Source organism: Cotesia glomerata, linkage group LG2 (assembly GCF_020080835.1).
Source record: "Cotesia glomerata isolate CgM1 linkage group LG2, MPM_Cglom_v2.3, whole genome shotgun sequence".
NCBI classification, from domain to species: domain Eukaryota; kingdom Metazoa; phylum Arthropoda; class Insecta; order Hymenoptera; family Braconidae; genus Cotesia; species Cotesia glomerata.
This window is the reverse complement of record NC_058159.1, coordinates 4,479,087-4,496,608: the sequence shown is the minus strand read 5'-3', so window position 1 is coordinate 4,496,608 and position 17,522 is coordinate 4,479,087. Positions and strand designations below refer to the sequence as shown.

The 17,522-nt window shown below is 31.2% G+C and overlaps 1 protein-coding gene across 4 annotated transcripts in view; it reads right to left on the bottom strand.

The window, feature by feature from the left end:
- The window catches only part of LOC123259947 (FH1/FH2 domain-containing protein 3), a 162,849-nt gene that overhangs the window by 135,655 nt on the left and 9,672 nt on the right, over positions 1–17,522 (bottom strand). For all 4 annotated transcript variants that reach the window (XM_044720785.1, XM_044720784.1, XR_006508350.1 and 1 more), the window contains exons 2-5: positions 8,006–8,243; positions 7,448–7,882; positions 3,295–5,748; positions 1,428–2,032 (exon numbers count right to left, since the gene is read on the bottom strand). In XM_044720785.1, coding sequence (XP_044576720.1) covers positions 1,428–2,032; positions 3,295–5,748; positions 7,448–7,882; positions 8,006–8,243 — 3,732 coding nt within the window. The remainder of the gene's footprint in view (positions 1–1,427; positions 2,033–3,294; positions 5,749–7,447; positions 7,883–8,005; positions 8,244–17,522) is intronic.

The window sequence follows — 17,522 nt, the reverse complement described above, 5'->3', positions numbered from 1 at the left end:
CTTTTAAGAATCGACTATTGTTTTTAGTAGATTTCATAAAATTAATAAAATTCTAACTATTGCAGCTGTCTTCATGACACAAATTTTAAAGAATTTAGCCATTTTCTGAATCAGTTTGTCAAGCTGAGTCAGGAAATGTAGTTCGTTCAAAAGTTTATCTATATTAGGGTGTGTCAAAATGTAACTTTCGTGCGGAACCTTTTAAAATTGGAATTTTAAGTTCCGCTTTTAACAGAGGTTGTGTTTGGGTTTTTCCTGAAATATTTTGGCGTAAAATGATATATTTGATTTTCATAGAATTTTTTAACAGGAGCTTAGTTTGGGGATTTCCGCTGAAAATTCAAAATTTGGCCGGAAGTGCCCAATTAAATCTCCTGTTAAAAAATTCTATGAAAATCAAATAAATCCTCTCACCCCGAAATATCTCAGGAAATGCCCAAACACAGCTGCTTTTAAAAGCGGAACTCAAAATTCCAATTTTAAAAGGTTCACCACGGAAGTTACATTTTGGCACACCTTAATGTACTATAACGCGGCTTGTCAGCACGATAGCGTTTTCAATTTATAACCTATTCTTCTCAAACTCAACATGATTTATCTATCGATAAAGACCAAGGTTAAGTTCGAAGATGAGCTTAATCGAGCGAGTAATTTGGAAACAGCAGGATTTTGAAACTTTAAAAATCGTAAAAATTGATGTTTTTACTACTTCAACTTGGTATAATTTCTGAACTAGACAATTTATTAAAATTCGGTAAGTTGCATCGTAAAGCTCTTTTATTAAGCTTCAATTTTCACTCCTCAGAAGTAGTAATAGCTTCAATATTACTCCTTTTAGTTTTAGAATTATTGGCTGTATTATAGCATAAACATGATGCAAATTCAATAATCACGATAGTGATCAGTCTTTTGTGTAATATGTTCGGGTAGGTCGTCAGTAAATATGTCACAAATTAGTTCTAAATATTGTTTTCTTCAATTAAAATTTCATCCGGCTTCAAATTTTTGATTAACTTGGAAACTGTTGTTCCTAAGCAGTTACTTAAAATTTGGACATTGATAATTCAAATCTTATAATCTTTTCAATTGTTTGATAAATATTTGAGAAACTTTTTCTTCAGATAATTTTTTTTTTTCAAAATTTGTTCTAAATAGTTTTAAATTTATTATTGAATTTTGTTTTTAATTCATGAGTTAAGTTATACATTATTAGTATTTATATTATTTCATTAAAATCAATTTTCTTTATTTAAAAAATCTACTTTCATTTCGGCTGCCGAATGGCCTTTTTTTAAAATTAAAGTCAGCTGATGAATTGATAAAAAAATTAAAGAAAAAAAAAATGTCGATTTTATTGAATATTTAAAAATATAAATATCATTATTTATATCTAGCCGTAATATAAAATAAAATGAAATAAAAATTACCCCTTCTGGACTTATACGATCGCCGAGAGGCAAATCCTCTAACATTGACGTCGTAAATTCAATACCCATCTCCGACTCAGTATGTCCTTGGTGTCCAGTACGTCCCACAGAAGTGCAACCATCACCCCCGACAATCGATCTGCCGGGATATATTTCAAGTTTCTCATACGACCCGGACAAGTCGTCCGAATTGCTATTGGACTCGTTCTCGATACTTATTTTCTGTACACCCTCGGGAATATTTGAGTTACTGTCCATCCACCAGGCGCGTTCTCCCGACTCAATGTGTCTTATTCTATTGACACTCAGCGAAACAGTCTCGCTTCCCGGGACCGAGTTTTGTCCTTGGCTCACGTTTTGCGGGGACGTACTGCCACTCGGGTAAACTTCAATGCCTTCGGGTACTTCACTGGGGTCCTCGCTCATCCACCAAGCACGTTCTCCGGATTGCTGATGCTTCAGACGGTTTTTCCGCTCGGTAGCGCTGCTTGATTTTTTGCTTGTTTTTCTCGACGACGAGCTCGATTCTTTCTTCATGGGCAGCTCCTCTTGGTTTATCCACCAACTGTCTTCTTGCACTGAGTCTTTCCATACTTTGTATTTACCTGGACAAAATAAATAAATGAATAGATTAAATTTTTTTTTAGTTTCAGTCAAAATAAATTGTCTTTAACAGCCGAGACCAGTGATTGCAGTTTCAATCAGCTTAGCGAAACTAATGGAAATTTTGAAAAAACGTTTTTAGAGATAATAGATAATTTAATAAACTATTTCACCACAAAGCGTTTTTTTCAAAAATTTCATTCGTTTCGTGAAACCAATCGAAACTGCAATTGCTCTGCTGTTGGGAGTGCGACAGAGATAGTTCCGTTGAACTCCGTGAGAGCAAAGCGAGAAAAAGATGGTTTCGCCTGTTAAATATTAAAGATAGATTTTTTTATGGGTAATTAGAGTATTGAAATTTAAATTAATAGATATTTTTTTAATAAATAAATTATTATTACAAAATAATTTTTTACAATCACGAAATTTTACTTATTGTTGATTTAAGGGGGGAAATACGTGTAGAATTTTCATTAAGATGATTTTCATGAATTTTTTTAAGGTATATAAAATTAATATTATTTATTGAAACTATCAGGTTATTTTATAGATATATTTATGAGTATTTTTTCGTATTAAATAACAATATAACTTAATAAATAGTGAAGATATCAGCTGATACAAATCGTAGGTTGTCATCCAACTTAGCAGTTGGTGTGCACTATGAAAGCCACAATTTTTATCTGAAATCAATGGCACAGAAAAATTCTTTTTTTGTAAATGTATCTTCTATATGAACCTCAATTCCAAAAAAAAAGTAAAAATTTTCATTTTTTAGAAGGCTTTGAAATTAAATCGTGATTTTTTACCATTTTTTCATACATTGTTTATTAAAAAAAGATAGTTTAAAAAAAAATATCGCTTATGATGGAGGTTCATATTCAGCGTAATTGTATAAAAAAAAGTAATTTTTCTGTGCCATTAATTTCAGACAAAAATTGTAGCTTCCATAGTCCACACCAACTGCTAAATTAGAAGACAGCTTACGATGTGTTTCAGCTGATATCTCCAATACTTTTTAAGTTATATTATCGTAAAATATGGAAAAACATAAATATGTGTATAAAATAACCTGATAGTTTCAATAAATAACATTAATTTTCATACCTTAAAAAAATTAATAAAAAATTAGCATGAAAACATTTTTCTACACATTTAGATTTTAATATTAATAACAAAATTAAATATTTTAGTCATCTGCTAAATAAAGTATAAATACTAAATCATCCTCTTAAACAGCTATAAATTTAATTAAATAACTCACCATCATCAGGCAAATTAGTGCTGACAGTTGTCTCTTGACTTATTTCATCTTGACAGACACTAACACGCTCTATCCCCTCAGGTACATTGTCTGAGTTAGCGTCCATCCACCAAGCTTTTTCCCCAGAATATTGTCTTTTCAATGTCTCATTTTCTCTTCCACCACAACTATTATTATTATTATCATTATTATTATTACTATCATTACTAACAATATTAACATTATTATTATTCTCAGATAAACTTAATCCGTTATTCGCATTAAAATTCTGGCTTCCAGAATTCGACACGGACCTTATCGATCCTCTCCGTGGTTCTTTTTTCCCCCAACTATCGGACCTGGTGTCTTCCTCCTTATAAATATTAGCAACAGGCGTCAAAGTCCGTATAAGAAAAGCCTTAGCCTCGTCAGTTTTCAATTTCTCACTCTTGAAACTTCCACACGAGGAGCCAGCTCTTGGTTTGTCCATTCCTAGAGACAATTCGTCGGTAGACAGCGCTAAGACACTGGTCCTCGAGGAACTCGCACTGACAGCAAGAGCCTTGCTTCCTATTTTTTTCCCCATTGAACTCGTCGAATTTTTGCTCCTGCGTTTTCTTCGATTGCTCTTCGGTTGATCTTCATCATTGCTCTCGGAAGATGACGAAGAAGAAGAGGAGGATGAAGAAGAAGAACTTGAGCAAGAGTCACTTGGCAAGCTAGTTCGCTCCGAAGATACGCTAGCTTTTCTTCTTGGAGATTCTGAGTTGCTTCTTAGTTTATTATAAATAACAAGACAGGAGCTAGAGCCGTTTTTTAAGCCATTTATACGAGGTATATGACTCTTACCACTTGTTTCGTTTCCATTATTACTATTACTAGTAGAGAAGCTATTATTACTCTTAACGTCCTCCTGAGAACTGACAGAGCCACTGCGCGAGCTTTTAGTTCTCTTGCGATTTAATTTATTTCTCGAACTAGAGTCACTTGCATCCGGCATATTGAGCGCGGATTTTCTAAAGTCTTTGTTGACATACTTGGTAGAACTAGAACCAGAGTTCTTCATGCTCCCAGAACTGTCACTAGTAGTTTTCCCAGGAACGGGAGGCTTGCCACGTGCGGTAGCGGATCCACTGCGCGAATTAGAAGGTGTAGTCGCGGATGACGAGGTGACCACCTCGGATGAAGTTTTGAGAGACTGAGAGGGAGCTCTTATTTTTGCATTATGACTCGTCAGCGAGCTGGCTGACGTGGACTTGGACTTGCCAGTTGGCAAACTGACAGTCGCGCTGTCCGAAGAGTCAGTTCTTCCCGGTGTTATTTGACGTTGTTGTTGTTGTTGTTGTTGATGCTTAAAGCTCTTCGTAGAGCCATTCCTGGACAGAGACTTGGGTGTGACATCTTGCCTTGATAGCGACGTGCGTCGGGATGACGAAGCAGATGATGAACCCGAGGTAACAGAATTATCCCGCTTAACTTCTTTCTCCGGAGACGTCTTTTCGGTCTCTAGTTCGGGTGATAAATTGCAGTCTTGCGTGGCAGGACACGGGGGTTCTTTTGTGTCCTCGGGTTTAACACTTGCAGTTTTAAAATGAGCTTCGTTGTGTCTAGTTATCGATGTAGAAGAAAAAGGTGGAGGCGGAGTGGAAGCTGAAGAAATAGCTGAAGAAGAGGGTTCTGTAACAGCCGGTCTGTACCCGAAATTGCTGACTCTGGAGTCGTAAGTCCTCGAAAAAGAACCTGAAGATGAAAATTTTTCGAGGTACGAGGAGGAGGGTGAGGAGGCAGACCAAGGTGAGGACCGGATGGCGTACCGCGAATATCTGGCGGTGTCATCCATACGGTCGCTCTGAATCCCGGCGTCTTTGAATTCTTCTGGGTTTTTAATAACACGAGTGATATCTTTTTGGATGGTGCGAGCTATGTCGACTCTTCTCGATCGAATAAACGCTGTGGCAGGTCCTGGGGGACCTGGAGATGTTCCACGCGAGACGACGGTGATAGTTACTAGCTTGACAGGATCTTCGGTGCTGAAGGGTACATTTGTTTTTGCTTTGTTTCTCGGCTGCCCGTCTTTATCTTTATCTTCATTGTCTTCTTCTTTGTCTTTAACTTGAACCTTATGGTTATCTTTATCTGAGGCTTCAATTACACTTTTTCCAAGTGAGTTTGACGGAGAGATGTTTGCCGATTCAGTGGGTGTAGGTGTGGATTTGTTGCTATCGTATTCCCCGTCGGGATTTAACACTGAAGAAACTGTTTTCATAGAGGATAATGAAGACAACAGTCTGTCAGCGGATGCAGGCGGAGTTGATGCTGAAGTAGTAGTGGTAGTTGTTGCTGTTACTGTTGTTGTTGTCGAGCTGGGAGGATGGGGCTGGCCTATAGGTATTTCGGCTCTCTCTCCATTGTGACTCGCTGAGGAAGATCCTTGCCTCGAGGAGTTGGTAAACTTGCTAGCTATTGGTGTTTCAGCTTCAATGATCAAACATTAATATTAGTTTCATAATTACTTATTGTAGATACTTTTTTGTTGGTTATTGTGTTACGTCAAGAAGACTGCTAGCTTTGACGTTGAGATAACTTTTTTGTTGATAGGGATTTCATTTTATATTACAATCTACAGTTTTTTATTGATTGAGTTTGGATACTTTTCAAAGATAATATCTTTTAGCTTTGTTGAAAATTTTACTCTAAAAGAATTTTAGTAATAAGAATAAGTAATAAGTTACTATCAACGATAAAAAGATAGAAATATTTATTATTGATGATATTATTTTATTTTTCATTTACTTTATTGTAAAGTGATTTTTTTTAACTAATAATTAAATTAAAGTTTTATAGTTTTAATACACACGACTAAATTCAAAAGTAATTTTTTTTACTATTTAACTACTTACTTTCAGAACAATTATATTAATGTATGCAATTTAAAAAATATTAAGTATATTTGCAAAGTAGCAGTCTCCTTAATTAAAATAATTAAAATGATAACGTGACCAGAAATTGAAATTTTTTTTATAGACATAAACTATTTTTAAAAAAATAGAAATCAACATGTGTAAAATATTTTTAAAAAACTTTATTATATGGGTGATTCTCTGTAAGGACTTCTTAAATCTGTACAAAATTCTCCGACCAAATTATTTTTGATTTTATTAAAAAAAAAAATTAACAAGGGCTATAAAACTATCAGCTTAATGATAATAAATAAACAGCCAATTTAATTTTTGTTTTTTCGATATTTGCGTATCTTTTGCCATAGAACATGACAGAGGACTGTTTTTTTAATCAAATTGAGAAAAATCAAGCAAACTATTTCAATGCATTCAACTTTTCAAGTTCTCAATGAATATTTACATTAATTAGAATAATATTAAGACTTATGGATCCAATTTTATAAATAAATTATAAATAAAAATAGTTGCCAGGGGACTAATTTTTGAAGTGGCCCAGACACATATTTCCAGCACAAACGGTGTTTTGACACTAAATAAAATGGCGATAAAGCGTTAACCGCCCTATATTTATTAACTCAAGGCTAGTTAGGTCCTTATAAACCTTACAAAAGGTAAAATAACACGCTAGATTTTTTTTTTGGCTTTGAACTTCTTGCAGGGGACTGTTCTTAAAATGCCTGGGACAAACTTTGGTTTAATGAATTTAATTAAAAAAATTAATTTTTGGTACTTTTTATTGAAGAAGATTGTTAGTTAACTATTAATTAAGTTTATAAACATTATAGACCAAATTATATATTATGGACGAATAACTTAAAATTTAATTTTAAAGTTTCAATTTTGGGAATGGGACAGCCCAGGGGACTGTTATTTCGGTGGTTTACGAATTTATACCAAAAAAACCAAAATTTGTTTCATTTTAGTTTTCAATGCTCCAAATAGAAATATTTTTTTACTTTCGTAATAAATTTTTTTTAGTAATCAAATAACAATTTTTCTAATAAAAACATGCCCGGGACAGCAAAAAACCTTACAGAGAATCACCCATATATTAATTATATAATTACTTAATTTATTTTTGCAAAAATTTTTTAAAAGTTAACAAAATGACGTTGAAGTTTAAAAAATTGTCAATTTTTACTATTGTCATTATCATTTAAAAAAGAGTAAACTTTGAGGAGTGTAAATAAGTGAAATTACAGTTAATATCTTACATGCAGTTCCAGTCTGTCCATAATTGGAAATTCTGGCGTGAACTTTGAAGGAGGTCGGCTTTGTCCCAGTAATTTCGGGACTGGGTTCTCTTGTAGAAGTTGAGGCGAAACTTCTCGGCAAAGTTGCAGCATTACCCCGGTTTGAATTGGTGTTAGAATAGTGAGAGGCATTTGAAGAGGAGGGTCTCAAAGAGGAAGCACCCGAATTATCATTCCCTTTTATTTTTTCTCCACTTTTGTCTTGCTCGTTTTCACGCGATCCAGATCCGCGATACGAGCTGTTCACATACCTTGACGGTGTCTCTGATTCTCGGGTCTTGTCACCGACACGCTCTCCGTATTTCTCCAGCACTGATGATATACGCGGGCTCGTTTTTGTTACAGGATAAGAATACTTTTCCAGCAGCGTTGTTCCGAGGCTTTTTTCGCTTTTATCTGCAAAATAAAAAGATAAAGTCAATTGAAAAACATTTAAAATAAAAAAAAAAAAATTTATATATCTGTATGAAATATATATAAGGATTAAGCTGAGATAAAATGAAACTGGACGAAGCATACTTGGGAGCTTATAGGATTTATCTTCAGTCCGTTTCAATAATCCAGTACTTCTGTATCCCGAAGACGGGGTAATTGTTCTGTCTTTTGAAGAAGCTAGAGATGCTCGAGCGGATCCGAGACTCGTTGAGTAGCTGCTCCGATAACCACCTAAACTGCTAGAACTACCACTAGAGCTCGTTGGATTTCTCGTTATTCCGCTTACACTGGCACTGCTCCGCGGTCTGTACCCCAAATCACTCTGAAAAATATTTAAAAAATATTAATATCAATTAAAAATAAATAATATTTGACGCTAACATCTCTATCCCATCAATTTTAAGCAATTGAATTCAATAAATTTCATTTACTGGTCTCTAACGGCACTATACATTACTATCGACTGTTATTGCTATACTATTATCATTATCATTATGTAAAGTCCATTAGCGTTAAATGTACTGCATTCGTTAAAATGATTGATTCAGTCAGCTTTTAAATTCAACAATTGACCTCCTCGATAGATGATAATAGACCGTGGGTAACTTGCCAAAATATACATAATCTATTTACTTTTTTTTTATCTACAATTTGTACTGTAATATATGTCTGCTGTCATCAAATTTTTAAAAGCAATTGTTATTTTTTAGATAAATTTCGATCAGAAATAATAAATGTCAGATTATAAAAATAAGACTTTTAATTTATAACTTTTTGTTAATTTTTTTAAAAAAGAAAAAATTTTATGACATTAAAGTTAGCAGTTACTTGATTATTTTTTAATTTTATTTAATAAACAAATTTTTTCTGAAAAATTATTTTTAAAAAATTGCATTTATAATTTTTTAATGCTTCTACATGTCAATATTTTTTTCTTATTCTTTTTATCATAATTTATTTGTTAAAAAAAATTATTAAATATCTGCTAAATTAATTATAAAATTTTATAAAAATCATTTTTTATTTTATTGTGAGAAATTATTTTATTTTAACGCTTTCGATATCGCGAATAATTTTTTCAATCATCAATTTAAAATCTCAAAAGTCGAATTCCTTAAAGTTGAAATTTTTAAGAATTAAAATTTAAAACCAGCCATTAAAATTTAAAAGCTATCAACCAGCTGGTCAAACACTCGACCATTGATCCTAGCGGTCATGTTTCACTTAAAATTTAAATATAAACCTAAACTTGTATGTCATCTTTTTGTAATCCAAATCACTCAGTTTACAGCTGTTTACAATTTAATAGGAAGCGCTTCGATAAAAAGTTAAATAACACGGAGCGAAGTTAGTTTTCAGTGTAATCCTTCCCCTTATAAAACCCTCGCTGGCTAGACTGCAGGTTTAAACATTCAAAATAATATAAAAAGGGTTTAGTTTGTTTAAATGAAAAAAATTTTTTTTTAATCGAAAAAAGTCGATCTGACTCAATTAACATAAGTTTGGCGTTTTGCCCGTCGTCATAAATAGATGACCGGAGTTCGCCCGTAGGGAGTATTAGCCTCTCTGTTTTACAACTCTGTACTCTACTGCAGTCCGCATCTTCGATATAACGGGTGAGTTACTATTTACAATTTACAATAAAATAATATTATTATTATTTTCAATTTAATAGACATCACATATGTACATGTATAATAATAATAAATACAAAAGTTGTAATTCCATCACGACGTAAAACAAGGTAAAAAATTTATAATATGCTATTACGTCTACTAAGCTCTTTTTAAAAAAAATAAACGAGATAGAAAAAGGTAAATCTTCTTGGAAAAAATATTCTGACATGACGTCTATATTCTTCTGCAGCAGAAGGATGATAATAATAATAGTAAAAAAATAAGGAGAGAAAAAAAGGTTAAATAAAATGTGTACACACACCCTAAGAGTAGAGTATGATGTACTGTGTACCTATGGCAGTATAAAGTATCATATTTACCCTCTGGCAAAATTGAATACAAGTACACTCTCCTTATCCTCAATTCTCAAGTAAAGGCTACTCGAATTCAACGAACCGAATTGAATATTTTCGAGTTGAGGGTTTCCCGTCATCATGAATATCGAGTATCGATTCGTAAGATCGCGGGCTACTGTTGACAACCGGCACCTGTTCACTTCAGATAACAACTTTTAAAATATCCATAAATTACACATAATTTTTTGTGTATGATTATTTAAAATTTTTTAGTCTTTAAATTATAAATACTTATTAATGTATATTAAACTATTGATTTATGTTAAAAAATTTGCAAGATACTTCAGTTATATTTATGATTATTTAATCAACTCGAATATATCCGGTAGAATAAATCTTTCCTGTCAAAATTTGAAATCTTTTTCCGTCTTGTATTGTCTATTTTAATTATTAATTTATTTTTTTTTAGATTGCAGTGAAATGACCACAATGGAGCATTATGATATTGATTATTGAATTCCTAATGAAAACCACTCAAGTACATCAGCACTTTAGACGTAGTTGGAATAATTAGTTCAAAGGCATCGGTAATAGACGGATTAATCCAAATAATTGGTAGAAATCCTACGATTGTTCATCTTGGGGGATTAAATTAATCCCGGAATGAATTGGAGTAGATGCTCCTATGAAGATTATTTTTTATTATGGATTACAAGTTACACTGAGAGCAAAAAAAATTTTTTTTTAAATAAGCAATAGTGTAACAAAAAATAAAACTATTGAAAATTTGCAACAAATTAATTTCTTGTCACAAAAATGCTTTTTGTTTCAAAAGAAATTTTTTCTCTCAGTACACAATATTGTTAGGGGACGGACGGGCAAGACGGAGAGGGCGGGTAAAATGAATAATCGTTTTAAATCGCTGGTCGGTCGATAGAAACATTTTAGACAGCAATCTATCAATCTATTATGTAACTACACTTACCGTTATCGATAAAGCATTGGTTTTGCATACTTGTGGGAATTTTTTTTATAAATATTGAAATTTAGGAAAAAAAAAAATTTTAAATCGTAAGTATACAGTACTTAGTTTAATGTTGTTAAGGACGATGCAGATTTGATTTTTTTTCTTCATATTCAGGACGCGGTTGATATTTTTGCGACGATTGTTTTGATTGAAATGTATTTTCCAATCAGTATTCGTTTTACGCGACCTGAGTATTCATTTTGCCCGCCCTGGTAGGGCAAAACGGATAATGTTGACTTTTTAATTTCGAAGAAGAATTTCTTTGTTATTATTTTTTATTTTACTTTAATTATAAACTTCAATTACCCAAAAATTATTAGCCAAAGTTAAGAATGGATATGATTGTAATATATATTCGTTATTTCATTTTCAAATTAACATATCCGTTTTGCCCGTCCTTCCCCTATACAAGAAATTTGAAACTTCTTATTGATTCAAAAAAAATTATTTTAAAAGATTTAATATTTTTAGTTAAACTGAAAATTTTTTATTTAAAATAGAAAAGAAATTAAAAAAAAAAAAAACGTGATTTTCTATATTTACTTATTTATTTAGTTAACAAAAATAAAATTAAAATTATCTATAACAAAATATCTTTCTAAACTTGATACAAGCGAATTAAAATTTTTTTATTACTGTAAAATATCAAGAATGAAATTTTTAAGAAATATTTTATCCAAGTCGATTTTATTCGAAATGACAAATAATTTTCACTATCAACTTACCTAATTTTTGAGAAAGTATAATCCAAAAACTAATAACACAATTGTTTATCAATAAATATGTAAATTGTAATTAATTAAAAGCAAAAAATTTAAGATAAAATGTGTAATAATAAATATAATTTGGGGGATTTAGCGACAATAAGTTAAGAGTAATTGTAGTAATAATAGTAATGGCAAGTACGAGATTGAAACGCGTGAAACGGTTATCTGACGATAGGAGATACGATCCACGAGGCATTGGTGAATATACTCGAGATAGAAATGTGTGTCACTTATATCCACATGGGAATTTCACCCCGTACCGGCCTCGGGCCTCGTTTAGCTTAGGTTGCATGCTGCATACGTGTGCTTTACTAAAGTTGAGTGTGTCGAGTGTCTAGTATGTACAGTAAGGAGTAACGAGTTGAGCCTAGTACTCGAGTAGTTTCCGTGTGCGCCGCTCATCGTTATTATGGTAATGCTATTCGTGGCGATAATGGAATTGGGACAGTAGTATGTGCCTTTACTTCTCGACAAACCCTTTGCTTCACCTCCGCAATACACTTTACCCTCATCCTCACTCCTACCCTTCCCCATTTATATCCTCATTCTCCTCGTCCTTGTTCTCGTCATCATCTACTGCTTCCTTATTCAGCTGATTCGAATCCTACAATACTAAGGACTGCATTTACTTATTTTTAATCACGTCGCGTTGCTATTTATTCTTCCTCTATACAAAGAAGCTTCTAGCTCCGTAAGCTTTTAGCTCTCCGTGTTATTAAAAATACTACTTATATTTGTTTACTTCTTTTTTTCATTTAATTATTTTGTGCAAATACTTGTGTTTTCCATGTTAATTCAGTAGATAAAATTAAATTAAATCCGTTCGCTTGTAGGCTAATTTGTATTCAGAAAAATTTAGGTAATTACCGAAGCTGGCTCATCAATTTATTTCTACTGCGGAATTAGTAAATTTGAATTTAGTTGGCCGAAGGAAATTATGATAATTCGGGTGTAATGAAATTCAGGGTAAAATAAAGGAGTAAGAGCTTTTTTTTTAATGGAACAATTATTTTTTTGGTCTTAAGATCAGTGAGTTTTGATTGAAGTACACAGAAAAAAAGGTTCACTTGAGCCAAGAAAATATTTTTCTTCTTAATTATTTTCTTGAGCGAAAAAAAATTTTTTTTTTGACACAACAAATTTCACTTATTCCAAAAAAAGTAATTCTCTTGTTTTAAGAAATACGTATCTTGATCCAAGAAAATTTATTTAAGTCAAGAAAATTTTGTTGATTTGAGAAAATTCAGCCTCTTGCTCCAAAAAATTTAGTTCTTAATAGAAGTAAATTTTCTTGTCTTGAGAAAATTTCTCTCTTGCTCCAAAAAATTAAATATAAAGATAGAAGTAAATTTTCATTAATACTTTTATTGATTAACATGTAAAATGGGAAAATCAAATAATATTGAATCATTTTTTTTTCATTCAATATGCATAATTGCACGCTAAAATAATATAAAATGGGTATCAAATATTCAAGAGAAAATTTTCTCAAGGTGAGAAAATTTTTTTCTCAGCTGAAATAGGTGGCACTGCTTCCTAAAAGTATCTAAAAATCTTGATCAAATATACAAATTTATTGTATCAAGTATTTATGATAATTTGAATTAAGAAAAAATGACTTTCATCAAGAATAGAATTTCAAGAAAAATTTTTACTTCGGCCAACACAACTTCGGCCTTCCTTTAGGCACCCGAAAATATTTTTGAGCCAAGAATTTTGTTCTCCAGTAAAGAAATTTTTCTTTCTGTGTAGTAGATGCAAATTTCATATCAAAAAATTTTTAATTGACAACTAAAAATTCAATCTTTAATTTAAATATTAAAATTAATAATTTTTTATTCCTTATTACAGAATTGGAAATTTGAAAATTATTTTTTGTACAATTTTTGTGAATTACAAAATGAAGAAAAAAGAAATTTTCATACAAATGCTAATTAAATTCTTTTATTATTGCATCAGTGTTTTTTTTTCTTTTAGACGAAAGAATAAAACTAGATATTGAATTTTTACTGTTCAAAAATTTTCTAGTATAAAAAAAATCTTTGAAATTTTTTTGTTAAAAGAAAGACAAAAAATAAATTAATAAATATTGAAAGATCGAATAAAACTTTTAAGAAAAATTGAAATTCAATTTAAAAGATTTTTCAGACTAAAAGCCTAAAAATAGATCGAGGCACCCGATTACGTAGCAACCAAAAATAATAGAGATGGTAAATAGTGTAAAGTGAAAAAAATAAAGTCTTACCCGGACTTTTGGATAATCCGTAATAAAATAAAGTCAAAAAATGTAATGTAAAGGGTTGCCAAGCAGAATAATCTGTTACGATATCTATTATCGCTTTTACTACATCGATTCAGTTAGTAAAGTGTAGGGAGTAAGTAGTGCCAGCGGTCTTGCCAACTTTACGAAACTTTACTACTGTGTACACATTACACATTAGCTTTGTTCCATACATAACATTTCAGTTTTAACTTTTCACTGTACTGTGACTGTAACTGTAACTCTAATTGTGAGTGGGTGAGTACGAGACGAGAGTGTATAACATTAATGTTTAGGCGCCAGAAGATTCAAAGATACTACTATACACAATTTTAATCTTTCATTCATTCGCGCGTTAAGTAAACACCCGCGGGACGTCACATGTGAAATAATATCCACAAAGCGCCGATTCATTATTTTTGAGTCACCGCTTTTTTGCGAGTAGAAGGTTATCAGAAAATGGAGAGTTTAGCTCAATGCTTGAATTGATTAAATTCACAAAGATAATCGATTGTTCGAAAGAAGTGATAAAAATATAAAGGCGCTAAAAAAACTCATATAATAAAAATAACTTTGTTCAAGTTCTGAAATATTTGAATTTGAATAGAAAAAATAATAAGACTAAATACAACAAATGTCTTGTCTATAAGATTTCCTACAAGGTTTTTAGGCCAAATTCTTCAACTGAGAAAATTTTCTTAGTTAAATAAAAAGAATTTTTCGTCTTAATTAAAAATAATAAAACTCTTCAAAATGATTTTCTTAGCCCACGATTTTTTTATTGAATCGTTAATTTTTTCCGGTGTACTTTTCTGCATTCAGAAAAAAAATGATTAAAAATTTTTGGTATGTTTTTCATTTAGTAGGTGTTTTACTCTTTAATAACAAGCACAGATTTATTATTTTTGAGTCACCGTTTTTTTGCAAGTAGAAGGTTATCGGAAAATGGAGAGTTTAGCTCAATGCTTGAATTGATTAAATTCACAAAGATAATCGATTGTTCGAAAGAAGTGATAAAAATATAAAGGCGCTAAAAAAACTCATATAATAAAAATAACTTTGTTCAAGTTCTGAAATATTTGAATTTGAATAGAAAAAATAATAAGACTAAATACAACAAATGTCTTGTCTATAAGATTTCCTACAAGGTTTTTAGGCCAAATTCTTCAACTGAGAAAATTTTCTTAGTTAAATAAAAAGAATTTTTCGTCTTAATTAAAAATAATAAAACTCTTCAAAATGATTTTCTTAGCCCACGATTTTTTTATTGAATCGTTAATTTTTTCCGGTGTACTTTTCTGCATTCAGAAAAAAAATGATTAAAAATTTTTGGTATGTTTTTCATTTAGTAGGTGTTTTACTCTTTAATAACAAGCACAGATTTATTATTTTTGAGTCACCGTTTTTTTGCAAGTAGAAGGTTATCGGAAAATGGAGAGTTTAGCTCAATGCTTGAATTGATTAAATTTACAAAGATAATCGATTGTTCGAAAGAAGTGATAAAAATATAAAGGCGCTAAAAAACTCATAATAAAAATAACTTTGTTCAAGTTCTGAAATATTTGAATTTGATAAAAATAATAAGACTAAATACAACAAATGTCTTGTCTATAAAATTCCCTATATTCCCTACAAGGTTTTTAGGCCAAATTCTTCAACTGAGAAAATTTTTTTGGTTAAATAAAAAGAATTTTTCGTCTTAATTAAAAATAATAAAACTTTTCAAAATGATTTTCTTAGCCCACGATTTTTTTTGGTAATCGGAAAAAATAAACTCGGAAAAAAATTTAAAGTTATGAAAAATTCATATTATTTCATTAAAATTATTATAAAATAAAAATAATAATAATAATAATTGTATCACACCCACAATTTTCCTGAAAAACAATCACCCCCAGAATGATCGCTCCATTTTTTTACTACAAAAAAAAAATATTACAATTATTTTTATTTTATAATAGCTTTTATTCGATTTTTTTATTGAATCGTTAATTTTTTCGTAGTGTACTTTTCTACATTTAGAAAAAAAATGATTAAATATTTATGGTATTTTTTTTATTGAGTAGATGTTTCACTCTATAATAACAAAAAATGTAGGCAGATAATGAGTTAATGGGAGGAAGTATTTAAGAAAATAGTTGTAGATTTTAAGATAAAATGAAGTTTAGTCATTGGGTTATTTTCAGGTTCTCGTGGGACAACTTCGGGAAGCCACATGGATCGATTCAACGACTAGACGACGAGAGCAAGTTGTTTCAGTGTAACTGTAGCATCCACCTTCTATATACATACGTCTAACAAAACACATTCATAGTTAGACAATACAGATATATGTATGTATATAACATATAGTAGAATGCACATAGAAGACTAGAGTAAGTGGACGACGATGAAGGGGTGAAGAGAAACTTGAAGCTCCGCATTCGTTGCCGCAAGTCCGACAGCGGTTTCCAGAGCGCGGGGACGATGATGGCTTCTTCGTCGACGGCTCTCAGCCACATTTGCTTCACCACATACATCCTGCAACCTACATCCTCTGCATAAAACTATAGTACTTCAGTCCAGCTCTATCCTACATCTAAATCTATATTTAAACTTAGTGCAGTAGCAATCCCAGCCGGAGCTTCAGCAACTCCAACACCGAGCTCCAAGTGCACTCATCGAGAAATACATCCGATCTACATTCTTGCTCTTACTTCTTTCAATGCATTTCCGAGTCCGAGTCCGAGATTCTACTTGACGTATAGATATTAGGGTGTGTCATTTTTAGGCGATATTTTTTTTTTACTGCTATACCAGAAAATCTGGTAGTATATAGAAAATAAAAAATTATGCCGCTGAGCTAAAGGTTTTAAGTCCAATAGCGGCTTAGCTCATCAAAAAATTCGATTTCCCATTTAAATAACACAGGAAAAATTTTTTTTTTGTTTCAAGTGGACTTTTCGTTATTAAAAAAATTTTTTTTCGAAAAAACCTTCTCATGGCTTTTGTAGGAAATTAAATTCTCTACAAAAATATTTCTTTGGACGAAGACTGTAGAACGACTATTTTCGAAGTTATAGCCCGTTAAACGGTAACATTTAAAAAAATACACATTAAATTCCATTTAATTTTCAATTTATTACTCTTACATGAATAATTTAATTCTATTGTACATTTTTGAGCATTAAAATTTTTAATTAAAGTATTGACTCGTTTCAATATAATAATCTAAGTTAAATTATTATTAAATAGTTATTACTATTGTGAAATAATAACACTTATGGATTGAAATCATTTTTTCGCGCATATTTAAAGCAATATATTCCTTAAAAATTTACCTGTTTCAAGAACAATTTTCACTCAGCCGGACAGAAGCTTCAGGACTTCACCACATTTGTGTTTTCATCGTATTAGTATACATAAAAGCATGGTATTGTGCGCTTTCAGAAATTCAAATAATCTTTTTGTATTGAAATAATATTCATTGTTTAGACAAATGATGGATACGTATGCAAATAAATTGTCGATGTAGATGGTTTAAAAGTTTTTTTTGGATAAATCGAGAGTAGAGAGTGACCGAAGATCTATTTGAA